This window comes from Oncorhynchus masou, chromosome 9 (genome assembly GCF_036934945.1).
Source record: "Oncorhynchus masou masou isolate Uvic2021 chromosome 9, UVic_Omas_1.1, whole genome shotgun sequence".
In the NCBI taxonomy this organism is placed as follows: Eukaryota; Metazoa; Chordata; class Actinopteri; order Salmoniformes; family Salmonidae; genus Oncorhynchus; species Oncorhynchus masou.
In genome coordinates, this window is record NC_088220.1 from 65,664,116 (window position 1) to 65,687,201 (window position 23,086).

General features: G+C 44.5%; 1 protein-coding gene across 4 annotated transcripts in view; it reads right to left on the reverse strand.

The window, feature by feature from the left end:
- The window catches only part of LOC135546488 (protein turtle homolog B-like), a 73,209-nt gene extending 53,592 nt beyond the window's left edge, over positions 1-19,617 (reverse strand). For all 4 annotated transcript variants that reach the window (XM_064974955.1, XM_064974954.1, XM_064974956.1 and 1 more), the window contains exons 1-2: positions 19,398-19,617; positions 2,338-2,535 (exon numbers count right to left, since the gene is read on the reverse strand). In XM_064974955.1, coding sequence (XP_064831027.1) covers positions 2,338-2,535; positions 19,398-19,461 — 262 coding nt within the window. In that variant the 5' untranslated portion in view covers positions 19,462-19,617. The remainder of the gene's footprint in view (positions 1-2,337; positions 2,536-19,397) is intronic.
- Between the last annotated feature and the right edge of the window lie 3,469 nt (positions 19,618-23,086).

Sequence of the window (23,086 nt, forward strand, 5' to 3'; positions counted from 1 at the left end):
TTTATTGTATAGATATCGCAACTCCTCTCTTGCTGTGAAAAAATAAATAATTGGCTCGTTTTCAGGCCTTTTGAGTAGGTTTTTGAGTGGTCATTGGGCTAGAATTTTTTGCTTGACCTGGCAACCCTGTTCTAAGCTCCCCACAGCGACCTGATGAAGCACAGGGCTTGGAAAAGGAAAGCACTTAGTGTCAATAGTGAAAAAGACTGACTTCTCTTTGAAGGCTCAGGAGATTAATAGGAAATCTAAAAGTAGGAAGTCATGTCACAGAGGATGAGAGAAGTTGAGTAAACCAGGCATGTTGAAATCTGTCTCACAGCTTCCAACCCACTGCATCCACACGGCTTCTGCTACAGCCCTGTCAGTCGAGCCAGATGAACTGACTGAAACACTCTCTCCTCTGTTAGAGCCGTGCCCTGGGACAAATATCCTTTTCCAAACTTTGAGATGTATATACGCTATGTACTGTAAGTACTGTTGCTTGTTCGTTCATTTTGAACGTCAGGAAAACATATTGGCGTGGAGGGCAGGCTGGATTGCTCTTCCAGTAGCTCTGCATATAGATGCGATAGATAGCCTTTTACTGGGATGGCTGCGATAACTGACAAAGAAAACGGTGGGTTTTTGTTGAGCAGGAAATCGATAAGGCAAAGGGAAGAGGGTAGAGAAAAGAGGGAGACTGCAGTCTTGCAGTAAAAAGGCGAGGCTTCAAAAGTCAGGTCTATTTTAGCCTGGGTGACAAAGTGCTGAGTAGGGTAGGTGGTGGCGTGAAGGGTAGGGATCGACCTCAGGTTCAATCTGTCACCGAGTGAGAGGCGTGCTGTAAACAGAATTAACAATACTATGTACACATCAGGACCAGCCCTTCGAGGGCATTCACACACACTGTAATCTAACACTACTGCTGCCTACAGTGAATATTGCCCCCTGGGTTTATTAATATCACACATAGGCTTCGATCCATTGCACTGCTGCAATAGCTGTAGAGAGAGGAGAGGAGAGTCGAGCTAAAGAAAGCCATGCAGCTAAACGTTCAGTTCTTTAAAGACCATAATCCCTCTGCAGGCTTTTCCCTGGCTCTGATTGGAGGAGAGCTTGGGAATTGGGTTTGGGTGAGATGTAAGACCAGCCTGTCCCCAAAAATCTTTAACTACAAATGCACAAACTAAATATCATAGTGTCTGCAATATTGATTGTTTCTTTGCGTTAGTTGGTGCAAAAATAGCTGATTTTAAATGTTAGATTTGCATATCACCTTGGGCAATTGGCTAACACACTAGAGGAGGAGCACTCCATTTCTGTCTAGCACTGATTAAGACACTTGCCGAAGGGTAATATTCAGTCGAACAGTAAAAGTCTGTATTTTCCTCCCTGCAAGAGAGAGGTGTGCCATTCCCAATCCACTTCAACATAAATACAACACATATGATGTGAACCATAACCCTATTATTTAACATGATCTAAGATAGAATCCTTTGTAAAATATAAGGTCATAGTGGAATTACAAAATACACTTCAGTCTTCAGGTATGCCCATTTAAAGCTCACAGACATAGAGGCAGAGAGGCATGAGAAGCTAGCTTACCCCCACATACGAGCTCTGCTACTGTAAAAGACAGTCCGAAACCTCTTATCTCCAGCATGAATACATTTAGATCCAGAAATATAGGATTAATATAGTACATTAAGACACAGAAATATAGGCAGAATACAGTACATTAACACCCAGAAATATAGCAGTACATTGACTGCCTTGCAGGACTAGCCAGTCTAACCGGGCAATGACAGTACATTTCATCTCTGTTCCACCCAGATTAATTATTTATTTGGTGAGAAATGGAAAATGGGGATTCATGAGAATAGCCAGCCAGGCAGATCTTATACAGTGTGCATGTGTGTGTGTGTTTGTGTGTGTTTGTGCATGCGTGTGTTAGGCAGCAGGCCACTCTGGCCTAGTGGGCCATGGTAATCTTCAGGCACTCCAGACACTCAGCTCCATGTAGACACAGAGAGGATATAGTCCCATAAAACACCCAGGGGAGGTTCTCATGAACCATGGCACAGTCTCAACCATTAACACACTATCACAGCTCTACTGTAACATGGCATCTGTCCTCACAATACACTTTAATCTGAGCTGCAATGTGCGTCAGCGCGTTAGTGCTGCCTCTGTTCTGTTCTTTTCTCTAATTTCATAGTATTGGAACCAGGCTACATGGCAAATGCTCACTAGATCCTTGGCTCTTACCGGTGTACTCTTGGTCAACATGGGGGGGTGGAAGGCTCTTACTGGTGTACTCTGGGTTGACATGAGGAGAGTAGTCGGCTTGGCTCTTACCGGTGTACTCTGGGTCGACATGAGGAGGGTGGAAGCGGAAGCTGATGAAGAAGGGGATGGGCACTCCGAACTTGAACCACTCCACCACGTAGGGGGGCTGCTGGCCGTCCAGGGGAGGGGACACGTCACATCCCAGGATCACGCTCTCTCCAGCGCGCGCCGTCACAAACTGGGGCTCCTCTCTCACTCCGTGGGCAACTGGGGGGAAAAACAGGAGAGGTTATTTTAACCAAAGAGCAGAGGGTCCCTTAAAGAAGGAGGGAGGTAATGGTACAGTATATGTGCTGTACTGTTCTCGACTACTACAGCTGTGCTGACCAAGCAGAGAAGATATTGCTGTTTAGTTTCCCAGTGCCTATAAAACACAAATTCCATTACAGCTACAGTGATTGAAAAAACAGGCCATGTAGCTCGTCAAAACTAAGATTGAACACCCCTGCCTACAGTGTTGGCCCCACTTATAGACCCTGGTAGGTACTTATATGGATCTAGTACAGGACAGTCTGGCTCTGTACAGTTCCCTTGTCTTCATCTCTCCTGGTGAGAGAGAATTCTGTCTGAGGCGTAGGTCGCCTACAGTACTGTAAATAAGTTACCAGCCCAGGCGGCTCTATTGATCATAGCTGGCTGCTGCTCATATGGGTTTTACTATGAGAGGTACCAGGGCTGGGCTGGCGTTTAGCCATGGATGTCCAGGCACACTGCTGAGGGTTGACCTATCGGACGGCTGAAAGGTCGGCCTACCTGCCTCAGCAGAATGCTCACTCTGGGAATGGATTTTGTCCAGCTGCCTCCCCCGCTCTGCTCTCATTGAGCCAGCCTGGATCTCTGGATCTCCTCCATTAGACTGAGCATTGCCACCCTTCCACCCTTCCTCACCCCACATCCCCTCGCCCCGGAGGGGAACATCGCTTCAGGGATCAAGAGACATGCTGACGATTCACTCTCCAGAAACACAGGCTGAATAACTTAGCGCTTTCATTAAAACTATTACTTGCATTATGGCTACTAATGTTTTCAGGAAGTACAGCATCCAAGTACAGTAGTGGTAAAGAAAGGCTCCGCCTCAGGATGGGGAAAAGGTAGCAGTACGATTCTCTAGGTAGGTTTCTGTAATGGAACTCATGCCTTGTGTTGAGTGTGTAAACCATTGTCAGTGTTGTGTAAAATAGGAAGTGCTATGGTTGCCATTGTTCCTTTCCAATTAAACAGTCATGAAGCCTCTTTACCTCTATTACAGTCTCCACCCCTGAAGGTCCTATGCATCAGTCAGTGATTGTGTTTACAATTTTAATCTGCTCTATCCGGTAGAAGAGTTAATCCACTTTATGTGATTTAGCCAGCACAGCTTTTGGACTGAAACAGAGCAGATTTAATCAAATTACACTTTTTGTTAAAGTGGAGCTGTGGTCTGCCAGTCACGGGCCTTACTCCTAGAATCTGCTCTGCCATTGTGCCACTCTGGTAAGCGGTGCAAGGCAGCATAAAAAACATGGTTTAGAGTTAATGACTGACCCACTGGAACACATGTGCAATACGCTGAGTCACTGGAACCCGCACATGACCACAATTCAGCCTGTAGCTAAGACCTAAAGTCGTAGCTAAACAAACCAGCAACACAGCCTACACAAGCATTGTAAATATACTGAGGTTAAGAAGCCTATAAGTTAGACTCGAAGAGACCATTTACAGGGAGTGGAACGAGTAAAGAGCACCTATAATTGCAATCTAAAGCTAAATATGCATAGACTTATCATGCTTAATTAAAGTAAAGATTAGGCACTTTCAGTGAATATTTTAACTGTGCAAAGCAGCAACGGACACACACTGATAAGATTCAGGAAATGGAAGGAGAACATCAGAAGCATCTGATGCGTCAGTGACAGAGAGGACTCAGTGAGATGGGACTGGGTGGTGATGTCTAGAGGGCGTTAGACATGGTAGAGGGGACGGAGTGGTGATGGCTGGAGGATGGTAGACATGGTGGAGGGAACTGAGTGGTGATGGCTGGAGGATGGTAGACATGGTGGAGGGAACTGAGTGGTGATGGCTGGAGGATGGTAGACATGGTGGAGGGAACTGAGTGGTGATGGCTGGAGGATGGTAGACATGGTGGAGGGAACTGAGTGGTGATGGCTGGAGGATGGTAGACATGGTAGTGGGAACTGAGTGGTGATAGTAGACATGGTGGAGGGAACTGAGTGGTGATGGCTGGAGGATGGTAGACATGGTGGAGGGAACTGAGTGGTGATGGCTGCAGGGTGGTAGACATGGTGGAGGGAACTGAGTGGTGATGGCTGCAGGGTGATAGACATGGTGGAGGGAACTGAGTGGTGATGGCTGGAGGATGGTAGACATGGTGGAGGGAACTGAGTGGTGATGGCTGGAGGATGGTAGACATGGTGGAGGGAACTGAGTGGTGATGGCGGGAGGATGGTAGACATGGTGGAGGGAACTGAGTGGTGATGGCTGGAGGATGGTAGACATGGTGGCGGGAACTGAGTGTTGATGGCTGGAGGATGGTAGACATGGTGGAGGGAACTGAGTGGTGATGGCTGGAGGATGGTAGACATGGTGGAGGGAACTGAGTGGTGATGGCTGGAGGATGGTAGACATGGTGGAGGGAACTGAGTGGTGATGGCTGGAGGATGGTAGACATGGTGGAGGGAACTGAGTGGTGATGGCTGCAGGGTGGTAGACATGGTGGAGGGAACTGAGTGGTGATGGCTGCAGGGTGGTAGACATGGTGGAGGGAACTGAGTGGTGATGGCTGGAGGATGGTAGACATGGTAGAGGGAACTGAGTGGTGATGGCTGCAGGGTGGTAGACATGGTGGAGGGAACTGAGTGGTGATGGCTGGAGGATGGTAGACATGGTGGAGGGAACTGAGTGGTGATGGCTGGAGGATGGTAGACATGGTGGAGGGAACTGAGTGGTGATGGCTGGAGGATGGTAGACATGGTAGAGGGAACTGAGTGGTGATGGCTGGAGGATGGTAGACATGGTAGAGGGAACTGAGTGGTGATGGCTGGAGGATGGTAGACATGGTAGAGGGAACTGAGTGGTGATGGCTGGAGGATGGTAGACATGGTGGAGGGAACTGAGTGGTGATGGCTGGAGGATGGTAGACATGGTGGAGGGAACTGAGTGGTGATGGCTGGAGGATGGTAGACATGGTAGAGGGAACTGAGTGGTGATGGCTGCAGGGTGGTAGACATGGTAGAGGGAACTGAGTGGTGATGGCTGGAGGATGGTAGACATGGTGGAGGGAACTGAGTGGTGATGGCTGGAGGATGGTAGACATGGTGGAGGGAACTGAGTGGTGATGGCTGGAGGATGGTAGACATGGTGGAGGGAACTGAGTGGTGATGGCTGGAGGATGGTAGACATGGTAGAGGGAACTGAGTGGTGATGGCTGGAGGATGGTAGACATGGTGGAGGGAACTGAGTGGTGATGGCTGGAGGATGGTAGACATGGTGGAGGGAACTGAGTGGTGATGGCTGGAGGATGGTAGACATGGTAGAGGGAACTGAGTGGTGATGGCCTTAACACCCCTATTTATTCCACCTTCATAACATATTAGTGGTGCAGTATACTTTACGCACCCCATATTTCAATCGTAGACTACTCCCATCTCCTTTCAGTTTACACAGCACCCTTTTACCGTGTGTTGGAGCTGCCTAATGACTGGATCTATTTTCAGGAAACTAATCTATTCAGTTGTAATGGACAACAAAGTATTTTTCTGACTTATCAGACTTATCAGAGAATTTGATACTTCAAGGGGCTCAGTTTCCTGAAATCGTGCCCTCTTCTATCAATGTAACATATTTTTATTGATTCAACATGTGTCTTCCACAATAATAGATTAAGAGGTGTCTATAGTGTTTATACGGTAATCATCAACTGTAAAGCAATATATTATGTTAGCTACTTTACAAACACTGATTAAGCTACATGAGCCACCCCTTTCATTTCACACTAGAATTTTTTGTTGTTGAACACTTCACATGTGATCACATGTTTTCACGTGTTGTTTCATGTTATCAAGTTACTTTACATGTTGTCACATTTCATTCTCATTAACTTCACATGTGATCACATGAAAACATGAAATCCACGTGGTCTATCCTTAAGGGACCAAGCAGGCCAAGTACTATCCACACAAGTTGAGGGATATAAAATATTATCCACATTGTTTGGCTTGAGAACTAAATGCTGTCACATTATAAAGCCTACACTCTGGGCTTGGGTCACAGCGGTGCTGAAACCCATTGTTTCCCTGCAGACAGTTCAGGTTTCAGGAGTTCACGGTTTCTATCTAACATTATTTTTGGATCCTAGAAGAATTACCATAAAGACCCAGGATAATATACTGCCTGGCTAATAACTCCCCAATCGCTTTATGAGATCATCACAAGGGGAAGATCAGCACAGGCCCAGTCACTGCTACCGCCGTTTTCATTTCCTTAATGGAGACACAGTGACCCGGCAGTGTTTATGGGAACTTTTTCAAGGGAACATATTTATTCTCTCAACAAGACATAAATGCCAGCTGTGCAAATCATGTTACAGCCCCTCTCTGTTCTAACCTCCTCTATATCTTCACAGGCTGAGCTTTTCTCAAATACCAGGTGTCATCACTGAGGCAACAATACATCGAACAGAAAGATGACAAGTCAATATATTATAGCCTGCCCTATATTAGTTTAGTACTGTAACTAAGATAACAACCTTCTTAGACATATTTTTTATTTAATTTTTCATTTCACCTTTATTTCACCTGTATTTAACCAGGTAGACCAATTGAGAACAAGTCCTCATTTACAACTGCGACCTGGCCAAGATAAAGCAAAGCAGTGCGACAAAAACAACAACACAGAGTTACACATAAACAAATGTACAGTCTTTAACACAATAGAAAAATCTATCTACAGTGTGTGCAAATGTAGAAGATTAGGGAGGTAAGTCAATAAATAGACCATAGGGGTGAAATAATTACAATTTAGCATTCACACTGGAGTGATAGATGTGCAGAAGATGATGTGCAAGTAGAGATACTGGGGTGCAAAAGAGCAACAAGATAAATAAAAATATGGGGATGCGGTAGTTGGGTGGGCTATTTACAGATTGGCTGTGTACAGGTACAGTAATCTGAGCAGTAAGCTGCTCTGACAGCTGATGCTTAAAGTTAGAGAGGGAGATATGAGTCTCCAGCTTCAGTGATTTTTGCAATTCGTTCCAGTCATTGGCAGCAGAGAACTGGAAGGAAAGGCGGCCAAAATAGGTGATGGCTTTGGGGATGACCAGTGAAATACACCTGCTGGAGTGTGTGCTACGGGTGGGCGTTGCTATGGTGACCAGTGAGCTGAAATAAGGCAGGCTTTACCTAGGAAAGACTTATAGATGACCTGGAGCCAGTGGGTTTGGCCACGAATATGTAGCGAGGGCCAGTCAACAAGAGCATACAGGTCGCAGTGGTGGGTAGTATATGAGGCTTTGGTGACAGAATGGATGGCACTGTGATAAGACTACATCCAGTTTGCTCAGTAGAGTGTTGAAGGCTATTTTGTAAATGACATCGCCGAAGTCAAGGATCGGTAGGATAGTCAGTTTTACGAGGGTATGTATGGCATCATGAGTGAAGGAGGCTTTGTTGCGAAATAGGAAGCCGATTCTAGATTTAGTTTTGGATTGGAGATGCTTAATGTGAGTCTGGACAGAGAGTTTACAGTCTAACCAAACACCTAGATATTTGTAGTTGTCCACATATTCTAAGTCCGAACCGTCCAGAGTAGTGATGCTAGTCGGGCGGGCGGGTGCGAGCAGCAATCGGTTGAAGAGAATGTGCTTAGTTTTACTAGCATTGAAAAGTAGTTGGAGGCCATGGAAGGAGTGTTGTATGGCATTGACGCTTGTTTGGAGGTTTATTAACACAGTGTCCAAAGTAGGGCCAGATGTATACAGAATGGTGTCGTCTGCCTAGAGGTGGATCAGAAAATCACCAGCAGCAAGAGCAACATCATTGATATATACAGAGAAAAGAGTCGGCCCGAGAATTGAACCCTGTGGCACTCTCATAGAGACTGCCAGAGGTCCGGACAACAGGCCCTCTGATTTGACACACTGAACTCTATCTGAGAAGTAGTTGGTGAACCAGGCGAGGTAGTCATTTGAGAAACCAAGGCTATTGAGTCTGCTTATAAGAATGCAGTGATTGACAGAGTCGAAAGGCTTGGCCAGGTCGATGAAGTCGGCTGCACAGTACTATCTTTTATTGATGGAGGTTATGATATCGTTTAGGACCTTGAGCGTGGCTGAGGTGCACCCATGACCAGCTCGGAAACCAGATTACATAGTGCAGAAGGTATGGTGGGATTTGAAATGGTCGGTGATCTGTTTGTTAACTTGGCTTTCAAAGATTTTAGAAAATCAGGGCAGGATGGATATAGCTCTATAACAGTTTGGGTCTAGAGTGTCTCCCCATTTAAAGAGAGGGATGACCACGGCAGATTTCCAATCTTTGGTGATCTCAGACTATACGAAAGAGAGGTTGAACAGGCTAGTAATAGGGGTTGCAACAATTAAGGCAGATCATTTTAGAAAAATTGGACTTAGCTTAAGAGGCCCATCGGAGAAAATTCTTTGGCCACTGTACCCATTTTTCCAATTGGCTTGGACCCTTTCACCACACGGAGCCCTGCTGATTCACGACGACTGGTCTGCTGACGTTACAGCACGAGGGGGCTACAACTGACTTCTTCCGTCGCGACGTCCCTCCAAGGCCCTTCTGCTAGCTTGCTAGCCCCGGCCCACCTAGCTGCCTGAATCGCCGTGTCTCCGGCCCGCCTGAGCCACTCACTGGACCCTTATGATCACTCGGCTACGCATGCCTCTCCCTAATGTCAATATGCCTTGTCCATTGAGGTTTTGGTTAGTAATTATTGCCTAATTTCACTGTAGAGCCTCTAGCCCTGCTCAACACGCCTTAGTTAACCCTTTAGTTCCACATCCCACACATGCGGTGACCTCACCTGGTTTAAATTATGTTTCTTGAGACAATATCTCTCTCATCGTTACTCAATGCATAGGTTTACCTCAACTGTATTCACATCCTACCAAACCTTTGTCTGTACATTAGGCCTTGAATCTATTCTTCCATGCACAGAAACCTACTCCTTTTACTCTCTGTTCCGAACGTACTAGACGACTAGTTCTTATAGCCTTTAGCCGTAACCTTATCCTACTCATCCTCTGTTCCTCTGGTGATGTAGATTGACATTAGGGAGAGGCGTGTGTAGCCGAGTGATCATAGGGTCTAATGAGCAGCAGTAGGTGAGTCAGGGAGCCGTTCGGTAGTCGCTACTATGCTAGGCAAGCTGGAGACACGCCGATTCAGACAGCTAGCGGGCTGGGGTTAGCAGATGGGCCTTCGGCGACGTCGCAATGGAAAAACCTGTTGAAACCACCTCGGACAATTACGTCAGCAGACCAGTCGTGATGGATTGGCAGGGCTCCGTAAAGGGTCCAGGCCAATTGGCAAAAGAGTTATTGTAGCCCAAGAATTAGCTGGTAGACCTCTTCGGCTAGCCCAAATATGGGCCTAGCTCGAGGCTAGCTCAAGGCTAACTGGTGCTTGCTTTGGGACAAAGGCGTTGGCCAACAGTAGCCACTCGAATGCAGCTAGCTAGCTGAGATGATCCAGAATAATGGACCAGGGCTTGTGGCAGGAATCTGGTGATGAGGTAGAGAAAAAGCAGTCCGATATGCTCTGGGTTGTTATCGCGCTGGGCAGACTGGCAGGTATTGACCGAGCTGAAGCTGGTTGATGTCCGAGTTAACGGTGATGACCGCTAGCAGTGGCTAACTGACTACTAGCTAGAAGCTGGCTAGCTTCTGATGGGGGTTCCGATTCTAAAGTATAAAAATAGCAGATCCGTACCACATTGGGTGATGCTGGTTGCAGGAAAGTATATTCAGTTCGTAGATGGAAAGTGAGATTAAAATATACACTAAATATATACGGGGGAAAAACGAGGAAAACTAATATGTACACAGGACAAGACGAGACAAGACAAATACACGTCCGACTGCTACGCCATCTTGGAAAACATATAATTCAGCAACTACCTCATGTGTACAAGTATCCTAACTCCTAACTACAAATAACAGTAGTGCTGAACCTGCTCATAATGAATTCCCGAAGGGACGACTTTATCCAGTACACTATGCTGCTGTCTGCATTTGCAGGTAAATGAGCTAAATCAGACGCAGTCCATGTCCTAGAGCACAATGCAGGAGAATAATTCCAGATTATTTGGCACCAGTTAAATAGGCATGTTCACTACCAATACTAAAGCCAGTTACTCACTGCAAGCAGCCTACTTCTTTTGCAGCTCACTTAATCAATCAAATGAATCTGTTCCGAGTCAATCAGCATCTGTCCAGAGCAGAACATGAATGTTCACAGTAGAACATCGGGGACAGTTAGGAGTTCAATCCGCTGGAGATTTCAACCAGCCTATTCGAGCCGCAGCAACGATAATGGCACTTGCATGAAAAGTACCCTTTACTGTACTTGCAATAATGATCACAGATTTGCGTGTGTGGACTCTCCAGGCACTTTGGGCTGTAATTATGCAGCTAGAACAATAGCTGTGAAATATTTTGACATTATCGAAGTCCAATGTGATAAGAGATCATATAAAATCTGAATAAATATAAATAATAAATGTACTACATTTGGAGACGTGTGGTTTTCATGTCACCCAAGGATGCCTAAATCATCTTCCTGACACTGACTCAATCTGTGACAAACCTACCATCAAAACATTACAAACATTACAATCTACCATCAAACCATTACAAGGGATGGGGAACAGAAGTGCTTTGGATCCTGGCAGTGCTACAGCAATACAACCCACTATCACAAATTATCCTGAAATAGACACCAACTACTTGGGAAATTCATGACACACAAAAAGTAAAACATTTTGTGTCCACCACATTATACAGTATACAGTGCATTTTAATCACAGATAAAGGCAGTAGGTTACTTAAGACAGAAACTATAGGAGGGAGGTTTGTTTGGGGAGGATGGGTGGGTGCATGACGTGAATGTCTAGCAACCCAAACGGTGCGTTTTCAAATCACATGATGGACAACATTTTATCCACTTTGTAACTACTTACAATTTGTTTTACTACTTAGATAGCATGTTAGCTAACCCTTTAACTACTTAGCTAGCATGTTACCTACTAACCTTAACCCCTAACGCTAACCTTAACCACTAATCCTAAAGTTAACCCCTAGCCTAGCTAACGTTAGCCACCTAGCTAAAGTTAGCCACAATAAATTGAAATTTTGAAGAAAATTGTGTACTGGATTATAAAGAAGAACATTGTGTGGTGGACACAATTTTTAAAAACTTTTTCATGTGCCTGTCACAAATTTCTAATTCACGATAATCTGTGATATGAAATCAGGTATTGAGCAAAGGTGAATATGACACTACAAGCACTTCAGTACCAGCACACACATGGTTATGGTGTATGTGATGCAAGGATATGAGCACAGATTAAACTGGACAGAACACACAATGTCCTGGATGTAATGGAATATAGACTAGAGTAGAGAATGAATCTCAAGGACGTGCAGCGACTGGGCTGGATGGGCCACTGACAGGGTGGTAATTGAATGCCAGCCTGCATGTGCTGAAGGTCACATCAGAGAACAGTGTGTGTGTGTGTGTGTGTGTGTGTGTGTGTGTGTGTGTGTGTGTGTGTGTGTGTGTGTGTGTGTGTGTGTGTGTGGCAATGAGGTGCAATGCAATGAGTGTATTCAGGACACATGGATAGGAGTGCCTAGGCTGCACACAGAGAAACAGCATGGATGGCTAACATGGACACTTACATACAGGGACACATAAATTAATGACAGATGACCACCTCCTACACAGGCAGTGTGAGACAATGATATGAGTGAACCAACGTCATAGACTGACCAGAAGCTGTGTGACTCACTCTCAGTTACACCCACTGGCGCCACATGGAGTCTGTCAAACCCAAGCTCAGCATAGTACTACCAGACAGTCAGCCTCAGTAAAAATACTGGTGTTGAATATGTCATCCCAGAACACACTGACAACCTAACATCAAAGTGTGACATACAAGTACAAAAGCCAATCCTATCCTTGTTGAGCTACTTATCAAACAAACATTGTAATAGCTGCCCTATAAATAGCTTTCCTAAAGAAATCTGGATTTGTGGCACTAATACAAAAACATAAACCATATGAAAAGACAAACACAGACTGCAATCGAGAGGAATACATTACAGTGATATTGATGCAGGGTGAGGCGGAAGGCAGGAAAGACAGATGGTGACAGAGCAAATGGGAGAGGAGAGACTTAATCATGAACTTTATAAATGGTAACATTATGTATTTGATCTTGTAGGATCCTGGGCACCACAGAGTGGTATTGTAGTTGAATAAAGGAGAAGTCTAACATCACTGGAAAATGAATGAACCTTTAACCACTCTTCACAGAGAGGGAGACCTGAACAAAGATTAACAATAAGCACATATAGGTAACTGACAAAATAAAGGAAACACCTACATAAGTGTTTTAATAGGGTGTTGGGCACCACGAGCCAGAAAAGCTTCAACAATGAGCTGACACCTTGGCATAGATTCTACAAGTGTCTGGAACTCTATTGAAGGGATGCGACGCCATTCTTCCACAAGAAATCCCATTATTTTGTGTTTTGATGACGGTGTTGGAAAACACTCTATCAGGCACCACTCCAGAATCTCCCATAAGTGTTTAATTGGGTTGAGATCTGGTGACTGAGATGGCCACGGCATATGGTTTACATTGTTTTCATGCACATCAAACCATTCAGTTACCACTCGTGCCCCGTGGATGTCATCCTATGGGGGCATAGCTATGGTTGCCAAAATAATGGTCTGCCCACCATTTTTATACATGACCCTAAGAATGATGGGATGTTAATTGCTTAATTATCTCAGGAACCACACCTGTGTGGAAGCACCCACTTTCAATATACTTTGTATCCCTCATTTACTCAAGTGTTTCCATTATTTTGGCAGTCACCTGTATGTCAAGTAGGTTACTTATCAACCTCTCCAAAATCTCTAACTGGGTACTGATAATATCTATACGTAAAAGTGATGACAACAGAGGAAAAAAATGTTCTTTCTTATTATCAAGAATAAGGCTGCAAAATTCCAGGAACATTCAATAGGTTCCCTGGTTTTACCGAAATTCCAGTTGTAGGATTCCCCTGAATCAGGAGGGAATAAGTAGGAATTCCAGAATTCTTCAACCTGGATTTCTGGAAAACAAGGGAATTTATAGAAAATTCTGGGAATTTTGTAACCCTAAGCTGGAATCAGCCCTAAACTGGAATCAGCCCTAAACTGGAATCAGCCCTAAGCTGGAATCAGCCCTAAGCTGGAATCAGCCCTAAACTGGAATCAGCCCTAAACTGGAATCAGCCCTAAACTGGAATCAGGCCTAAACTGGAATCAGGCCTAAACTGGAATCAGGCCTAAACTGGAATCAGCCCTAAACTGGAATCAGCCCTAAACTGGAATCAGCCCTAAACTGGAATCATCGCAGCCTCTCTCTCTCTACATTATGATTTAAAAAAATACCCTTAGTGACAGGGAACACATTATGCAGATTAGAAATCCTATACTTTATCTTCTACTCGATACCAGCTCGTGGGCCCTTCCTTCTATGCACAACATATGCTATTGAGCACAGCACACTCCCCTACATGAAAAGCAGCCTCATGAACACTACATCCTACACAAGGTGCCCACTACTACACAACACAGACAAGAGGCCATGCCACCGCAGGAGAGCTGCCTACTATCTCTGAAACACCAGTGGCATTCATCTGACAGACAGAGATCTGGGTGTCATATACCTTTTAAAACACATCTTTAGCCTGACAGCCCAGTGGTGTGAGCCAGCCCAGGCTAGTCAGTCTCTCTCCCCTCCACTCTCTGGCCCTCTGTAGCTGCATGTCCCCCTCAGACAAGCACAGACCAATTAAGGAAGGGCCCCAGCCCTCACTCAACAATGTGCTGACACCTGCTTTTGCCTGGGCACTGGGCACAGAGAGGGGGTGTGAAACGGGCCAGGCGTGCCAGAGGCCCAAAGGCCAGCTCAACACTGTGAAGCACTGCCAGAGGCCCAAAGGCCAGCTTCACACTGTGAAGCACTGCCAGAGACCCAAAGACCAGCTCAACACTGAAGCACTGCCAGAGGCCCAAAGACCAGCTTAACACTGTGAAGCACTGCCAGAGGCCCAAAGGCCAGCTTCACACTGTGAAGCACTGCCAGAGACCCAAAGACCAGCTCAACACTGTGGGGCACTGCCAGAGGCCCAAAGACCAGCTCAACACTGTGAAGCACTGCCAGAGGCCCAAAGGCCAGCTTCACACTGTGAAGCACTGCCAGAGACCCAAAGACCAGCTCAACACTGTGAAGCACTGCCAGAGGCCCAAAGACCAGCTCAACACTGTGAAGCACTGCCAGAGGCCCAAAGGCCAGCTTCACACTGTGAAGCACTGCCAGAGACCCAAAGACCAGCTCAACACTGTGAAGCACTGCCAGAGGCCCAAAGACCAGCTCAACACTGTGAAGCACTGCCAGAGGCCCAAAGACCAGCTCAACACTGTGAAGCACTGCCAGAGACCCAAAGGCCAGCTCAACACTGTGAAGCACTGCCAGAGGCCCAAAGACCAGCTCAACACTGTGAAGCACTGCCAGAGGACCCAAAGGCCAGCTCAACACTGTGAAGCACTGCCAGAGGCCCAAAGACCAGCTCAACACTGTGAAGCACTGCCAGAGGCCCAAAGGCCAGCTCAACACTGTGAAGCACTGCCAGAGGCCCAAAGACCAGCTCAACACTGTGAAGCACTGCCAGAGGTGCCCCTGACAGGAAATCAGGATATACGGAGGGTGGTTGTAAGTCACTGACATTTCCCCCATGCTAACATGGATCGAGTCACAGACTCAACTTCCTTCCTTTTTTAAACAAGTAGTAGATTCTTCAGTCATAATAACCTTGATGATTTACATCAAGAAGCATGCTTATTAGCACTTTCATACGGCTTGTCTAATTGCAGTTGGTTATGGAAAATTATGTTTATTCAACATCGATAAATCAAAGAAATTGCACTGCCCTCAAGAACAAGTGTGAGTGATGGAATCTGCTCAATAAATAAATATCTCTCTCTCTCTCTCTCTCTCTCTCTCTCTCTCACACTCAGTTTCACTCACTATGTCAATAACACTACATCTCTTAAATTCTGCTGAGATGAATAATATGACTGTTATTTTTCCCTATTTAAATCTTTGGAACCTCCCTGTTCAATGATGGAATCATTTTTCCTCTTGACTGCCTGAGCGGTGCATGCGGTTTTACTGCCCCTGGGATTCTCGTGAGACTCATGAGACCCTTCCCTTTTTCCACATTTTGTTACATTACAGCCTCATTACATGTATTTTTTCCCTTGTCAATCTGCATAATAACCCATAACGACAAAGCAAAAACAGGTTGTTAGATTGATGAGGAAAAAAACTATTTAATCCATTTTAGAATAAGGCTGTAATGTAACAAAATGTGGAAAAAGTCAAGGGGTCTGAATACTTTTTGAAGGCTCTGTATATTTCAAATATATATGGGGGATTGGAAATGATGCAGACAATTACATTGATAGAAGCCACAATCTATTTCCAATATTAAAGCTGATCCACCTCCTAAAAAATAAAATTAAGAAAAGAGGACTGAGGGCTTCAATCAGGCCTGTTCCTCATACTGGCTTTCCCAGAATGCTCCAGGCTTTGTTTGCAGGGAGATTCCACTGGGATCGAACTGGCCGAGGCGAGCGGAGTGGTTGCAGCAGAAAGAGCTGGCACATGCCCAGTGCTGTGCTGGCAGAAGTCTGCCTTCCACAGCTTGAGCACAGGGCTTTCTCTAGGCTGGGTTTACAAGCTTTGCTCCCATGATTGGGAGAGTAAATAGAGCATATGCCTGACAGTGAATGAGTGAGGGTATAGGTTGTGTGTCCGAGTGAATGTGGTGGTCACTCCAGACACCCTGGTTTGAATCCAGGCTGTATCACAACCGGCTGTGATTGGGAGTCCCATAGGGTGCTGCACATTTGGCCCAACATCGCCCTGGCTTTGGCCGGTGTAGGCTGTCATTGTACATAAGACTTTGTTCTTAATTGACTTGCTTAGTTAAATAAATAGAAAAAAATGCATGTGAGTGAGGTATCTGTAGGTGAATGGGTGCTATAGACGAGTGAATGATATCAGAGAACGGTAGAACGGTTGAATGAATGAGTGAGAGAGAAGAGACTAGATGTGGGACTGACTGTATCCTTCTCTCAGGCAGGGGAAAGCAGTAATGGTACAGTAGGATGAAACACATAATGCCAGAGACTGTGAATGGAGTAATTTCCTTTTAAACTTGAGTCAATTCAGGAGATAAATTCAAATGTAATTAACGCCCATAGTTTGTTACAAGGATCATTTTTTCTGAATTAATTTTCTGAATTGATTGGAAATGGATTGACCCCAACCTTGCTAGGGGCACTACCCTCTACCCTGACATCTTCCTTCATCTACCAACATGCCTAACACAGAGATAGCAAGAGCAACAGGCAAGGGATGCAGACATCCTTAGAAAGTATACCAATTGTATTCATATTTTTCCACAAAAGCTGTTTAAACTAATAATTACATTGGTGGTTTTCAGATTTGTACAATCACATTTCAGGGGTTGACATTTCTCTAAAACAGTTTTTATGCAATAATAAATCCTAACCCCAACCATTGAGGCCTAAACCATCAGAGTAACAACAACATGCATGGCAGGATTAAAAAGTAAAACCAACATTGTATAGCCACTGGTAATACCTATTTCAGGGATGGAACAGACAACCCTGAATGTGACCACTACATGAGAGACCAGAGCAGGTATTTCATTATCAAAGAAACAGCAAGAAAGGAAATAATAATGTATGTTTTGACTAAACTAAAATCTAATTATGTTTCATATATAAAAACTCTTTATATTGTGTCGAACCCCTGGTCCTCACAAATCAAACAAATTAACAATTCTAATCCTCAGTTGTCAAATGAGACAGAAAGCCGAGTAATTTTAGACAGAGGATGAGGGGTCATTGAGCTCAGTCATCATCACGTGACAGCTGGAGAAATCACTCCCCCATCTGGACACTATTGGAAGAGCAAGGTTAAATCAGTCCATGGGTCAACACAGTGTTTTCATTCAAATGTGAACAAACTTGCATAATTGATATTGTAAATGTTAAACATTCCTTGCTCCGCTCCAGACCATTTGGTAAACACCTCTGATGGCCACTGCACCAGTCACAACGCCCCCATCCACATCAACTGGACCGCAGTGGAGAAGGTGAAAAGCTTCATGTTCCTCGGCGTACACATCACCGATGATCTGAAATGGTCCACCCACACAGACAGTGTGGTGAAGGAGGCTTAAGAAATTTGGCTTGGCCCCTAAGACCCTCACAAACTTTTACAGATGCACAATTGAGAGCATCCTGTTGGGCTGGATCACCCAGCGCCTGGTACGGCAACTGCACCGCCCGCCACCACAGGGCTCTCCATAGGGTTGTGTGGTCTGCCCAACACATCTCCGGGGCACACTGCATTCCCTCCATAACACCTACAGCACCCGAAGTCACAGGAAGGCCAAAAAAATCATCAAGGACATCAACCACCCGAGCCACAGTCTGTTCACCCCGCTACCATCCAGAAGGCGAGGTCAGTACAGGTGCATCAAAGCTGGGACCGAGAGACTGAAAAACAGCTTCTATCTCAAGGCCATCAGACTGTTAAATAGCCATCACTAGCCGGCTACCACCCGGTTACTCAACCCTGCACCTTAGAGGCTGCTGCCCTATATACATAGACATGGAATCACTGGTCACTTTAATAATGGAACACTGGTCAATTTAGTAAATTTACATACTGCTTTACTCATTTCATATGTATATACTGTATTTTATTCTACTGTATTTTAGTCAAAGCCACTCCGACATTGCTCATCTTAATATTTATTTATATTTTTTTAACTCTGTTCTTTTACTGTAGATTTGTGTGTATTGTTGTGAATTGTTAGATATTACTGCACTGTTGGAGCTAGGAACACAAGCATTTCACTACAATCGCAATAACATATGCTAAATATGTGTATGTGACCAATACAATTTGCTTAGATTTGATTTGAATTGTCAGTTACTGACACATCACACACAGCAGTTACATACCCTCTGAAATTGAATTTAAACAGACAATATTCATAACATTAAAATGAATACATTCATGCACATACAAATTCCAATGTTATGTGAAAATGTTTCTGCATTTCGTGACGAGTTACTTTCCCATATTGGAAACTAGTGTAGCGTCACACCCCTTTTGGGGAAATGATCACATTTGAGACTGCTGACACCTCTACTGATCATGACTGATTTTTAACAGCAAATAACAGAACACAATGTATTTTTGGCCTTTTATCTCACATCTGAAACACATGCTCCTGGCTGTATAGGCTACTATCACCGACCATAGCACGATGCACTTACAGTACAGACAGTAATATGCTCGTAGTATTTCTCTGCTCAAATAATGGAGCAATTATTTTATACAGAATTATGCAATATTATGTCTCACCTCTTTCCTTCCAAATGTGAGATGCTACTCTTAAGGCTGTATTACATAATTACATAATTACATGATAAGGAGTAGGCTAATATTTAACTAAATTATTTAGAAAAAAACAATTAACCAAGGCACAACTTTCACGTGACTAGAGGAAATGCAGCCATTTAAATCAATGAAATACAGCTATTGCGTTAATCTACCAATATAGAATGAGCATGCTATGCAAAGGCCAGCGACAAACCCACATGCAGTCGCTCAAAATCATATATTATGGGCGGCACAAAATATATTGCACTTCAACTCACCTTGAGCGGCCGTTCCTCTGGTGCTGAAAACACTTGCTATCAAAGTGGCCACATACCAAATCATAGTACTATTGCCGACCAGCTATTACCACGCAAAGTGCCCCGTTCAACGAATCTTTCATATTCGACATTGCACAGCGCGCGCTCTTATCGATGCCTTTTTATTCATATTCTATGCACTTTCCTCTCGGCGATTCCCTTCATCCCTTCCCTCCCCCGTCCTTCCGTCCGCATCCTCTCGCAAAGAGACAGAGCACCTGCACCGCCGCGATTGTAGTAGACGGAACTGTTTTACGAGCGCATAGTGAAACCAAGAGTGATATTTTACCCAAAAGCTCCGCCTTTTCTTTCTTTGGATTGGTTGCTGATAGAGGATTTGGGGCGTGTATTGGTTATTCTTCCGCCCCTTACTATGCGAATGACAGGAGAACATACGCGTACCAATTCAAGGTGAGTTGAAGCGTGCCGTAGTAGTAGAACCGCAGTATCATGCGCATTGACAGAGAGCCGAGTCCGCATTTTTAAACGCCTGCCTTGATGTGTTCCTTAACAAGTGCCACCATCATTGTTAAATACTGACCAGTCTATTGAGAGCCTTTGAACATGCATTCATTATTCATGTCAATGTTGGCATATCTATTCATGCTGCGAGCTATGATGGTGATGCGCAAGAGCCATGATGTCTGTGCTGTGCCTGAGTCCCTCCTCTGTCTGTCGCTCATTCACAGCCTCGAGCAGTGGTCATGTCGCTGTCACCGGGTTAAAACGTTCAATTTCTGCTACTACAACCTCAGCTAATGTGTTGGGTGTGGCGACAGATGCCAACATTGTTTTGCCCTGTTTATTCGAGGACGGCAGGGAGGTTGCCTTGTCAGCTACTGCTCCCAATCCATCTGTAGCCTAGCTACAGCTGGCATAGCGTTGAAACCGTATCAGCACGCTCATTTTACATCTCCATTCAGTGGAAATGTGGAGAGATATGAAGATACACTTTTTCCAAACACTGCACATTCCCACTGACATATAAACAAATCAAAAAAATGATATATTATTATTATATTATAAACAAATCAAAATTACAGAAATGTTTTTTTTATATACCTCAGAAAAATAATCTAGAATCTAATGTACTTCTCCATCAATTCAAAATAGTGTTATTTTCCTCTCCATATATGGATAAAAGCAGTTTATATGGTTTTCTGTATCTTTAAGGTACTTACTCTGTCTTATTCCAGTGAATGATAGGCTTAATATTGCACATGTAGTTTCCTCAGCTAAATGATAGCAATTCAGAAAGTGTGGCTTTAAAGGTGTCAGCTCCTGCTTATCATGACACACAACGCAATTGTTTCACTGACTACTCCCCAGAATTATGGACAGATACAGTGCATTCAGAAAGTATTCAGATCCCTTGACTTTTTCCACACTTTGTCAGGTTACAGCCTTATCCTGCCATCCAGGACCTCTATACCAGGCGGTGTCAGAGGAAGGCCCTAAAATTTGTTAGACTCCAGCCACCCTAGTCATAGACTGTACACTCTGCTACCGCTGTACACTCTGCTACCGCACGCATGGCAAGTGGTACCGGAGCGCCATTTCTCGGTCCAAGAGGCTCCTAAACAACTTCTACACCCATGCCTTAAGACTCATGAATAGCTAATCAAATGGCTACCCAGAGTATTTGCACTGCACTGTAAATACCCTATCTGAGAAATAAATAGCATTTAGGGACAATGTTGATTGGACTGTATCCTACACCACCAACCATAAGCCATTCAGGAGTTTAGAAAGACATTGCAAGGCAATGACAGTGACATTTTCCAGGCTTTGTAGAGAGATTTGGGCTACAGTACGGTAAACAACTCCAATTAGAAGTGATTCATGTGACGCCCTGTTGAGGCACATGCAATGCATTGGGTTGTGAAACTCAGAGCAATCAAAACAAGTTCACTGGGTACAGTTTGAGCTAACTGCTGTCTGGTTCACAGCATTCATTATCCCCGCTGATGATTTTCTCATGGGCTCATACTGTTGTCGTACCAGGGGAAACATTTAGCCACACAATAGACAACTGTGTATCCGGGACAATATGAAACATTGCCTGGAGGACCAGCAGTATTGTAATAGAGGTCTCTGCCCTGGAAGGGTGGTGAACTTGTGAATGTAAAATGCCAGTGCCAAACATATTTCTATGGTGCCAACACTCCACATACTTTCACGACTGGATGGATATCACGTTTGACTATGTTGGGAGCTTTGGGTAACACTTTTCTTTTTTAAATCATGGTCAGCGAAGCCATTTATTTTGTCACTCTTGATTAGGAGAAAGTGCCTTTGTACAAGAGGAAACAGAATTTTGGGCAGGAACAAAGTGATGACATCAAGGGATGACAGAGTGGATATATCTATCCTCTGAATTCTTGTGTTCGTAAATGTTCTTAGAGACCGTCTGATGTCTGTGACAGAGAATTCTGACAAGTTAATACTCAGGGCTGGAAGATGTTGCTTGCTTTATCTTGCATGAGCCTCATTTGACAAGGTGACAGAAATATAATGTGGGTACATTTGTAAAATGGCAAACACCTTTTCAATCGCGAAATTAAAACATGTAAGAAAGTATGTTTTTTATTTGTCAGTGATATGTCCATTGAAATGGTCCTGGATGACAAAGCCATTTCTAGGGTGAAGCTGCCCACATTGTCCCAATTACCGTCATGGGAGTGGTGCAGTAGTGCTCCCCCTTCTCTCTCTCTGACTGCTGCATGGCAAACTGAGTACAATACAAGGTCAATTAATCTTTCTTTCTTTCTTTCTCTTTCTCCCCTCTCTCTCTCTCTCTCTCTCTCTCTCTCACACTCTCTCCCTCTCCCTCTCTCTCTTCCCCCTCTCTCTCCCTCTCTCTCTCTCGTTCTCTCTTCCTCCCTCTCTCTCAATCTCTCTTTCATTCTCTCTCATTCTCTCTCTCTCTCTCTCCCTCTCTCTCTCTCTCTCTCTCTCTCTCTCTCTCTCTCTCTCTCTCTCTCTCTCTCTCTCTCCTCCTCTCCTCTCTCTCTCGCCCATGGCCTAAAGTTGCAGGAGTGCTGACATATTGCCTTTTCCTGACCAGAACAAACATCTCATGACCCTTTGGGACTGTAAAAATGGATAAGTACTGTACAGGGTCTGTTTCCACGACGACACCAACATGGCATGATGGTATTAGCCCAGCTTTATGAGGCAGTAGGAAACAGATAGACAGACAGGCAGACTGTTTGGTCGTTCAAGACAGCAGCAGTGTGATGATTTCTTTTAGATTAGGGTGACAGACTCCGGCAGTTGAAAGTTGATGTAATCCCCTCTTATGCAACCAAAATTGTACATCTCTTCTTTAGAGCATCATTACTGTAACAGGTTGTTGCCAATATTGTGAGTATTAGGAAAATCATGTTTTTATTATGAATAACTATAAGTTGTTCCCATGGTATTACCATGTTAATACCTAGGCTAATGTGATGTTATTTTAAGTGCCATTATATGATGATATTTTCTGTTTGGCCAATAGTTATTCTCTAGTTATTTACTACACAGTATTAACAAAGCAGGCGTTAAGTATGTAGTTCTTAAATCCCAGTAAGTCTATGGAGACACATAGGCCTACAGTATGCCGATGGCTCCCATTGACAAATGGAACTGGATAAGCGTGCACATTT